This window comes from Bacillus rossius, chromosome 2 (genome assembly GCF_032445375.1).
Source record: "Bacillus rossius redtenbacheri isolate Brsri chromosome 2, Brsri_v3, whole genome shotgun sequence".
Lineage (NCBI taxonomy): Eukaryota > Metazoa > Arthropoda > Insecta > Phasmatodea > Bacillidae > Bacillus > Bacillus rossius.
In genome coordinates, this window is record NC_086331.1 from 103,868,331 (window position 1) to 103,879,952 (window position 11,622).

Here is an 11,622-nt window from a genome sequence, read left to right on the forward strand (position 1 = left end):
AGTTGTGTCCCAGCAAGGCAGTGCTTATTCGCTACTTTACCCTAACATCTTGAAATACCACCGTTAGTGTTCCCTTACACATTCTTGTTCATTTTACCAATTTCAGTTTGACTCTGTGAACACTTATATGTTGTATGACATAACAAAGTCTTTTTTTGAATAAAGTAAATATGAATAAAACAAATTAAACCAGTAAATATTACAGAATTTAAAATAAATAAAAAGTTACTTTCCAGACACTTCAACTTAATTGTCAGTATGAAGTTACTATACATGGATTGTATTTGTAGTATCATTAATTGTGTGTAATTTTTCTTTCATTAGTATTGTTTCATACATGATTAATTTTTAATGTCTATTTCTTTTAAGTACATAAAGCTTTTTTTAATTTATCCAGTTTGTTTGATTTTAATGGTTAGTAATAACATCACACACTTAAAATCCAATTTTTTTCTACATTTTAAGTCTCCACATAACAATTTATTGATTAAGTTTTCTTGGTTTTCTTACTTTTTCAAATTGCTGAATCAAAATTTTTATTTAAATTTCTTTCATCATTATTTTATAAAAGTGCTCGAGCTTTCCACTCAATATCTGTTAAAAAAAATGAATTATTGCATGAATTTAGGTATAACTTTTTGTCCATGTTAAGTTCATTGGAGATGCATGAGGGTGAAATGGTGAGAGGAAGCAGCAACAAAATTTGTTGAGGGAAGGAAGTACCCTGAGAAAATCCACAAGCGCTCTGCAATGCTCACCACTTTTTTTACTTGCCAAAATCTGGGTTTGGCCCCGCTAGGTATCAAGCTTGGAACGTCTGGAATAGATGCAAATGATGGACCAATAGAATAAAACATACTCAATATTTTTGACCGTGCACACTGATGTTAGTGTTAAGGCAGTGTTGGCATCCCAGCGTCCCCATGAATTTGAAAATGTTCAGCTGTGAATATTTATGATATTCATGATTTTTTTTCAGAGATCTGGACACCCATGATCCAGATGATGACATAATTTTTGAAGATTTTGCTCGTCTGAGACTTAAGGGTGGTGAAACTGATGCCTGAGTGGAAGAGAAAACTACATTTATGCCAATTCGAACTGAGGTTTACATTGTGCTGGAATAGCCATATTACCATTATTATATTTTTACTTTATTTTAGCTCTAAATGGCAGTGCTCAGAGTAGGCATTGCATGCATAAAACATTTTTTATCAACTTTACCAGATGATTGGAATTAACATTTACTCAGGTTGTAAAGGGGAGTGAGCAACGTGCATTAAGAAAGTAGTTTAATGCTCAGAAAGTGTTTGATCTGGCCAGAAGATGCCATCTTATTTTTCGTGAAAAATACAAAACATTTTAATGAAAGGAAGGAAACAAAACAAAAAATTTTTCCTTTGTCCATCAGATGTTAAAGATTCCAGAAAAGTTATGTATATTCATATAAATACATTGTAAGGTAATTTTTATTTCTGTGGCAAAATGAACTGACATCCTAAAGCTTTGCCCATTTTTATTTTTTGTCTTCTTGTTTTTTGCATTCCTTGAAACTTGAGTTAGTCCAACCAAGATTTTTAATAAAAGAAACTCCTCTTTACACTTTACCTTCCAAAGGATATTTCTGTTGTTATTTCCAATCAGTATATATTATTTAAGTTGAATATGTATACCAATTTGTTGTTTTAGAACACTGTGCTGACTGCAGATAATTTTTGTAACAACTCAAGCTTCTTTCAATGTAATGTACATAAATATATGGAATATTGTGAATGTATAATATATGCTAGGTATGAATTTATCGATTTTAAATGATTAATTAATAATTATTTGACAAAAAGCGATATACTTCGGATATGAATTGATTCCAGCAATTCTGAACTTATAATGTATATGTAATGAAATGTTGTAAGTCCCATCAATGTTTATTTCTTCCAAATAATCATGACTGTATTACAGTACTTTTGATGAAGTAAAATTATGTTAAGTGGGTTGTAATTCTTTCAAATTGATGTTCGTATATGAATTTGATATACCTTTTTTTTTAAATTATTTTTGCAACAAATCTATAAAATGTGTTGTAATGTAGCATTAGGAACAAATGCAAATTGGTCACTTTTGACAGAGAAATTTCTGTCTTTACCTCATGTCCATTTTGTATCACCCATTTGTACATCTGTACTGTTTAAAATGTGTTGCTCTGTTACTCACTGATTTTTTGAATCCTGAGTAAAGCATTTATATTAATAAGTGTTAACATTAGTGTGTTTAAAACTTTATTCTAGCATGAAAAACTAGTACAGTAGGTCTTACTATAATGTCTGGTTATGATCCTGAAAACTGCTATAACTTAATATAAAACTACTTTTTGGAAGTTTGTTTCCCAAAATTCATTTTTCCATAATACATTGCTTTGGTTCACATGTTTTTTTTAAAATCATGCAGTATAGAAAAAATATTATAAGAAAGGAATTTAGGTGTTTATGAAGAAATAACAACTTCCTCTATGTAAATTATAGTTTTCATTATTCTAATTGAATTTGGCTGAATTTTTTCATTTAGCATGGCTACCAGTGCACAAAACAAGTGCTTTAATTTATGGCTGGGCCTGTAGATTCTTCTGTGCTTCAGTTACGATTCTACTTGAAATCGGGACAGTTGATTCTTAAGCTGTAAGGAATTGTATCATGTTTATAATGGTAGGTAATAAGAACTGCCAATAATTTGGATGTAAAATAGATTCAATGAATGAAACGAGTGGTTCTTGCCACAATTTCCTTATTTTCCTGTTAGTAAGCTCACAATGTTTACGCAACTAATTGTGCACTAATATACAAAAGACCTGGTCAAGACCTGGCTAGTTCACAACTGGATTTACCCATATGGCTTTCGTATACTAAAGCTATTTTCTCATCATATTTTTGATACTTTTACATAACTATTTTCTGCCTTAACCCGTCATTGGTCGCATTGTAAAATGTTACACCAGTGGTCGCGCATGAGCATTTTGCTCACAGACTTAATTTTACGATTAGAGTCGTGCTTAACCACTTTTAAAAGGCCAAATATTTTACATATTGCAAATGAAACAACTTTGCTTTTTTAAATAATATTTAATATTATTATCACATAATTTTTAATTTTTTTTTTTACATAAATCATCATCAGAATAAACTATTTGGCTGTATACTGAAATTCCTTCGTCCGGCCTATGACTACATCAACAAAAAATGCAGTAGTTTTGGAAGCAAAACAGAAAATCACACATTATTTACTACTTCATCATTTTATAGCAAAAAAAAAAATATTAAATCTACTGAGTCTTTTAAGGGCACACTAATTTATGTTATACATTTGAGACTATGACTAATAGAACACACATTATGCAATAGAGAATTTCTATTTCAAAACTGCTTTCATGGAAATTTACATGTTATAACACATAACTCTATAAGAATTTACAACATTTTGGTCAAAATTTTTATCATTGGCGGCTGCTTGGTTTTCAGGTGGTAAACTCTACGGCAACCATGGTGGAACTTCTGTAAATACAAAGCACAGAATATATATCACATTACTGAAAATTCTAGTAAAAAATAAATAGATTCATAAAACTATGGAAAGACTATAATTACATATCTTCCTCCGGAATTCCTAAGAGTTCTTCCAAAATTATAAAATCTTGTCTAACTTCGATGCAAATTCAGCTTTTCAGCATACGTATTCAAAAGTAATTTCTTATTTTGATGCGAAAATCAACAATTTTGTAACAAAATGATAATGTTTACTATAATTGATGTTTTATGTATTATTTTTTTTTTTTGTATTTTCAATCAAAATGTTGATAATTATAACATAACTTACCTGTTCTGGAACATTCAGCGATTTGTTGAAGAGCCAAAGCCACAATGTTCTTCTCCCGATTCATTTCAATAAGTAATACCACGAATCATTATATTTAGTCTCACGAGAATATATTTCAAGACTAAACACAGCACTTTGCAAACCGAACTGTCGTCACAATTGTAGCAACGCGACTGGTCGCACTGTGAGCAAACTGCTCATGCGGCGTGCATGCCTGTAAACAATATCTTATATCAAGACCAAGTATTAGTTACATTCTGTCAGCCACCTAGTGACTTAAAAAGGAAGGTTCAAAACTCAGCTAGAAAAAAAGACACCTTCCCACAGCAATAAAAACAATAACAGTAAAACATTATTTCTGAGGGTGAGCAAAATGCTTATAGCGCGACCAATGACGAGTTAAAAAGGTTAGTTAAAAAATCAGATTTATGCATATATAAAGTTCTTAAATTATTGATTTTGCAAAACATGTGATGCCTGTGTGCAAACAAATTTTCGTACAGATTCACTGTTTTCACGTTGGTGTTGATGTTTCATTTGCCATGACCATAGCTTGTGTTATTAATAAATATATTGTGATTTTGTAGAGATGGGTCGAGTCTTGGTTTATCGAGTCGAGCCGAGCCGAGTTGGGTCAGATTGACTCGACTCGAAAACCGAGTCACATATTTTATCAAGTTCGAGACTCGAAACACGTTTCGAGTTAAGTACCAGCATCGTGACATTATAGCACCTTATTATAGGTTGTCTTAACGTTTTCGCCAAGTAATTAATACAGCAAGAAATGATAATGACCTTTAAACAAAACAAATCCCGTGCAAACCTAACCTTGCCCGCTACCGTGCTACGGCGCTATAATAGGTACAAGTGCAACCAAACCTAGGCCTACCTTCATTTATGAACGTAACGTCGTAACGTGATTTTGTCGATAGTGGCGACAGTTTATAGGACAAAATTATGTCACATGACCATTTTATATTAAAAAAAATGCTTGGAAAACAGCGTGCACTGTTTTCATTTTGTTTTTCATCCTGTGTTTACTTCAAATAAGGTACCGCATTTGTTTACAAAATACGTCAAAGGATTTTCACTGAAGAAAAATTTATTGCAAAACGCACATATATTAATAATCATCACGTTTATCGTGCCCCGTTTATAATAACTCGTATAAACAAGAGATTTTCGTAACCTAAAAATAAAAACATAAAATAATTATATTGTAATATTTAGTAAATAACACCAAGCCGTGATGCGTGAAAATGACTGCGTGTTAGGCCAACCAGCCTTGAATTTTGGAACTAAATTTAGCTGTGATCCGCTACGCAGCGCTGCGTGTCAATAACGTTTAGGATAAAATTACTTTCTTTTTGTTTGAATAAAATATAATAATAACAACGCTCATGCATTTTATATGGCAATCAGTTACTGATCGCCAAATCAAATGCATGAAATATTTATTTAAAAACATATTGATATTCTTGTAGTTGTAACAAGTTCCGGGCCAATAATCTTGCCGCGGAAAGTGTATTTACATTGAGAATGTGACAATGTGACAAGGCCTATATCCCTTGAGCTGTTTGTTCATGTGGGGATCTGCCGGTGGATCGGAAAAAAAAAGTTACGTAACTCGGGAAGCCTTCTTTTCACAGACGAAAGAGCCAAACTCCCGATCGTACATCTTCGTTTTTTTTTTTGTTCATTGTAAATAAATATGGCGGTGTTGATAAAAGCAAATACCATAAACAAGGAAACAGTATTTATTTGTACGCCGCCATATTTTTCGTTTGCAGTGTGTCCGTGAATGTTTATTTTGGTCAATTAGGTTAGGTTAGCTACATTAAAAATACTTTAAAACATTGTGGACGGTTGATATGGTTTGGATAGCTACATTAAAGATACTGTGAAATCATGTTGAAATAAAGCTTAGTTTTTTATATTTAAATAACATAATGATTTGCTAATTAATCATTTAAAATATTTAAATAATGCAGATGCATCTTGGATACACAATTTTTATATCAATGGGTGTAGTAATATTTTATTTATCATATTCGACGCAAAAAATTATAAAATTATGAAACTCGAACTGACTCGACCTCTTCAAAAATTTTGTGACTCGAACTCGACTCGACTCGAAATATGAATTGCTAAACTCGGCTCGACTCGACTCGAAGCCAAAAAACCTCAACTCGTCCATCTCTATGATTTTGAATTACAGTAAACAGAAATTATCTCTTAATCATTTAGGGTTTTACTGCAAATAGAATCATTCATGTGTTGATGGTGAACTGCGGTGGCTAAAAAGATGTTAAAATGTAACAAATACTACAATTAATACTTGCAGTTTTTCAAATGTAAGTTTTTTTGTTGAATTTATTGTGCATTGAGCTTTAACATGCCTGAAGACCAAATTCAAAGGTATCTTTGATTATGTTCATTTTATGTCAAAAAAGTACATATATTTAGATTACTGAAGTATTGTCTTTAGGTTTGCATTCTGCTTGAATTTCCTTAATTTCATTCAGAAAGGAAGTAAAATTTGGTTTTTTAGTCAAACTTGCAATAGAGAGAATTCGTGGAATCGGAATAAAAGAAATGTGGAATTGACCTATTCATACTATATCTGTTTGATTGGGCCTTATAATCAACAGTTTAATTGAAGAAGTTCTTGCTTGTATATTAAGTAAGCCTGTGCGAATATTCAAACTTTCATATATCAAAATGAATAGTTTATTATTCAATTCGATTTTGAATACTAACACTTCAAAAAAATGAATAGTCAGTCATTTACAAATATAGCTGTGCGGGATCTCTAAAGTGTGGAAAAATTTTGGGATCACAGAAGATGTTCTCATCGGGCGGGGACAAAATTTCCACAGGATTTTCGTAATGTTAAGGGTTATATATGTGGAGTTTTTTGCTACCTCTGGCAACATAAATTTTGAAAAGAAATATAGTAAAGCCGGATTTAAGAAATTAGTTCAGAACCTTTACTAATACCCATGTTATCAGCTCAAGTATTTTACAAGTCCAGCAGGTTGTTAAAAATAAGAACTGCAACATACTGATAAGGATAAGTACATGTCCGTAAAAATCAAAACACTGCGCGAATGTTAAGTTGACAGTTTTCAGATCAAAGGGTAGAAACATGGTATGCCAGCTCCGTGATTAGTTTCGTTCCGAACGGTGGTAGAGAAGAGAAAAAACTTGTATAGATCTCGTGGAAAACATCTGGTCGCATACTCGCAGCAAAGACTCGTAAAGCCTAACAATTTACAACGTTTTTGTGGTAGACGATGACCAACGACCCGGGTCCCTCCCTTATGGCCCAAAAATAAAAGGTCACAGTAAGATTGGGGGGGGGGGGGGGGGGGGGGGGGGGGGAGAAAAAACTTAACCTCTTTAACCAAGCACACACACACACTGGACAGAAAAAGAGAGGAATATTCTAAGCAGCTACTGTGTTCCTACACTTAAGTTAAAACAAGCCAAAAAATGTAATCCATAAATGTTATTATAAATAATGATTTATTTTCACATAATGAAAAATTCAATGAAACAAGTTTTAAATTTTTTAGACCTAAATCATATTTAATTATAGATTAAAACTACTAACTGTACCTTCTTTTTAAACCCACCCTCTTGAAATTTCTTCATACACACTGCAATTGCCATACATATTTGCTTTGCACTGTTCTTTAATTTTTTTTTTTCAGTTTATATTTTGATTATCGTGAAAAATAAAAATTTACATTTTCCTTTCAAAATTTGAATATTTCAACAATATTTTACGTATAGTAATTATAGCTGACTTAACCTAACCAACCTTTCAATTAGTATTATTTATCTAATTTCCCATAAGCCAATAGACAACATATATACTTTTTATGTGAAAAAAATTTTTAGTGGGATACTAATTTTTACAATTTGAATTCGATATTTGTATTCGAGAATAATTTGATATTTGTATTGGTATTCGATTCAAACTAAAATACTGATATTCGCACAGGCCTAATATTAAGTTAACTATAGTAACCTTAATTCTAAAATCAGCAGATATGTCCATTACTTACTCAGGATCCAAAACTAAAAATTTTTTTGTCTGATTAAATGCCATTATCAATTTTGGCCACTGAAGTCATCCAGTGTGTTATTTTAAAATATGTGTCAGCCATTAAGGGTTTGTACCAATTATGCAAACCTACAAATATTTTAATAATGTTATATTCATTACCATTTTTATTCTATATGTAGTAGAAACTGAATTATGAGAGAACTTTGTATGAGACATATTTATAGCATGACTTACTGTATTTGCAATTGTCCCCCAAATTTAATGCCTTCATATATTTTAATGTTAAATTTTCTCAGTAAAGGAAATCTTATTCAAAATAAATGTATTTTTTTAGCCATTTTATTGTTTTAACTTCAAACATTGTATTCCTGAATGTACTATGATTTTGTGTAAGTCAATTTTATTTAACAGTACCATATCATAAACTAATTTAATAATTAAATATTTGCAATTAGTTTTACTATGAATTAAAATACCTGCTACCAAAAATCTGTAGTTTGAGGTATTCACCAAACCACTTAAATGCAACTTACATAAAATCAAAGTTATGTAATGTTGTACGGTTTTGCTGAAACAAGTAACCTGTCAGTATGCATGTTTAATTCTTCCATTGCATGCAGCTGTCCACTTGTTATCTTGTCTCCTTCCTGTATTTAGTTATGCATATGCTATCTATATCCTAGCATGTGCTATTGTTTATTATTTATTTACCATATGACTGATGATGAAACAGAAAAATAAAACTCCAAATACGTTTTTCAATGTCTGTATTTTGCGCAAATATTCCTGTGGTGATGCAGATGATATACCTCACTGAACCTAATTTGCACATGCTGCAGTTGAAAAAATTATAAAAGTAACTATTCATTACCTTTTTTCAGTGGTGCTTGCTGAAATTATAAAAAAAAATAGCCATGCCCATAACCATTGGCAATGCAAAGTATGGCAAGGTGCCAAACTTTTCACTTTCTTGTGCAAGATCCTGTGTGTTCACAATCTCGATCCTACCTTGAAGCCATAGAGTAACTTTACAGGTAAACTTCACTCTCAATTGTTCATTTCCACTTGCAGAAATGGATATTAGTTTACTGTTGCTCATGTTTTTACTTATACATTAACTTGTTTCAGTTGCACTCTGGAATTGAACCACATGAGAAAATAAGCTAAATTTATAAAGGGTTAACTATAGGTCTGTGCGAATATCAGTTTTGTAATTGAAATCGAATATGAATTATGAATAGCAGATTAATTTTGTATACAAATATCTAATTCAGGTAGTCAAGATGTAAACAACTAGGTTGAGGCAAGATAGATTTAATGTGCTGTTTAAGTATCAAAAAATCAACAACAACAAAGATATAATACGAGCTCGTAATAAGCCAAACAGACTAGAAATATAAAAAGCTCCACTTTTTGTAATAGCACCAATGAAATATCACAGCACATTTTCAGAGCTGAAGAAGGGAACATTCAACTATTTTATACTATGAGCTCTCAGACTAGAAACAACAGCAAAACTCTCACACTGTAATTTACTCATCAACAATAGTTGGGAAACAACAAACATAGGGGCAGGGGCTTGATAGAGGTAGCACAGGCCACACCAACTGCTTACTCAACTAAGCAGTCTGGCCAATATTAACCAATGCTTGACTCACTGCTTGTGTACACACCCCTCCTAGTACAGCAAATTATGCCAGTATGCCCATAGTATGATCACAAATTGCAACATGAACATAATCCACAGATACAAAATGCACCAACTCCTAATTAATAACATCAATATCAGATCAGCTTCTGTCCACTGGAGATGCACACCTTAGCTCTGAAATCTGTGCACATAAATTCAGAAAAATCTACAAATATAAAGTGAGCTTTGTAGCAAACTTTTATAAACACTAGTTGCTCATTTACCCTCTCATTTACAAACCAACATACATTTAAATTCTAATGTAAGTTGCAAAACCACTCAAAAACACTATGTCGGCCCCCACATTAAAACAGTGTTAAAATATATTACAACTATAATGTTATTGTCATAAGATTTTGATGTAAGCAAAGGAATATTTTAGTCACTTAAACTGTGTTATCTCGGTTTACCAGCAAACAGCCACCGTGGTTTTCTCACAGTTCAGAATTTAACTTTAGCTTCAACACATTATTATGTTTTTTTTATTTATATATATGGAATGGCTCATATAAAAAGTAAATTTTAAGCAAACAAATAATATTGTTGGCTCACACAGTATTCAGAATTTCCTTCGCAAATAGCCAATGCACAATATGCATTAACCTTATTAGTGTGTAGATTTAACAAATACAAAATTATTTTAATTTTCATTACTTATATTTGATGTCCATATGGCATTGTTTTCCATATCAACATTTTACCAGATCAGCAAGTCAAAATAAATTAATAAATATTTTGAAGGCTATTCAGTAGAGAATTTCTGCAGCATTATCTACCTCCATGTTCCAAAAAAATTTCCTTTGCTGATCAGTAGTGAAACGAAAGTTACTCAAATAATTTGCTTATTCCACACTTAAATAATACTGCAACTTGGTCTGCCTCCATGTTCCGAAATTTCCATCTTGTCATAAAGTGAAATCAAAAAACACATCTCAATTATCTTACTTTTCTCGCCCAGGTGCACAGGTGTAAAAAACAACTTGCAACAACCACAAAACCTGTCAAATCTTTGTCAGCTGCCGTCAGCACTGCCGGAACACAGCACCGAGCCAAAACATGTCTTGTAGATGCCAACATGGCTGCTATATTTCACAGCCAACGAAATGCCCTGAACATACGTCGAATGAGAATCCTCCGACTCGTAGGTTGCAGCAACCACAGCCAAAATTACTGCCTTGGTTGACAAATATAATACAGCACCATGCTATATCATCACTGAAGCAGTAGATACAAATTCACTGTCATGTCTTGGTCTCCATATAACACAGCGTCTTTTAATATGAAGAAAACTTCATTGTATCCATAGTATGTATGGAAATTAAAAGGTGACTACGTAGTGTAGTGGCTTATGGGAAATTAGACAAATAATACTGTAGTGAATGGTTGGTTAAATTAAGAAAAAATTGTTATATGTAAAATGTTTTTTTCAATATTTCATTGAAAAAAAGTTTTATATATTTTTATGCAGCTAATCTAACCGACCTTTCTCTGTAGTTTTTATTCGCCATAATTCCCAGAAGTAGTTATTATGCATATTGATCCATAAATTTTGCCCTTACCACAAAATACAGCGATATGAAACCTATTTCATGACACAGTATTTTTGTTTTTGAAAATGCTGCATTTGCAAACAGTTATTTTATAAGCTCATATTTACATGTTTAAACACTGGTTATTCACATTTTTTTTATTGCTAATTGTAGCCAGGTAAACTATATTTTAGTTTAGCAACATTATAAACACATTTTCTTCTAATTTCCTTGGGAATTGGAACCGTTATATATGTTTGTTTATTTAGTTTTTTAGCCACGTCTGTTTCGTCAAAGATAGATACAACAGTAAGCTGCTACTGTGTCGTATGGTGATAGATTGACCATTGCAACTTTTGTGTTATAGTCAATGTTTGGTTACGTTTATTTTTTTATTCACAGTACTGGTACGTGTGACAAAACAAATACAAATAGTAGTTTTTTTTTAAGTTTCAAATGTAACA

At 31.9% G+C, this 11,622-nt stretch overlaps 1 protein-coding gene across 2 annotated transcripts in view; it reads left to right on the forward strand.

Annotated features, from left to right (window-relative positions):
- The window catches only part of LOC134529540 (beta-arrestin-1), a 95,497-nt gene extending 86,802 nt beyond the window's left edge, over positions 1 to 8,695 (forward strand). For both annotated transcript variants that reach the window (XM_063363742.1, XM_063363741.1), the window contains exon 13: positions 980 to 8,695. In XM_063363742.1, the coding sequence (XP_063219812.1) occupies positions 980 to 1,067 (88 nt within the window). In that variant the 3' untranslated portion in view covers positions 1,068 to 8,695. The remainder of the gene's footprint in view (positions 1 to 979) is intronic.
- The last annotated feature ends 2,927 nt before the right edge of the window (positions 8,696 to 11,622 follow it).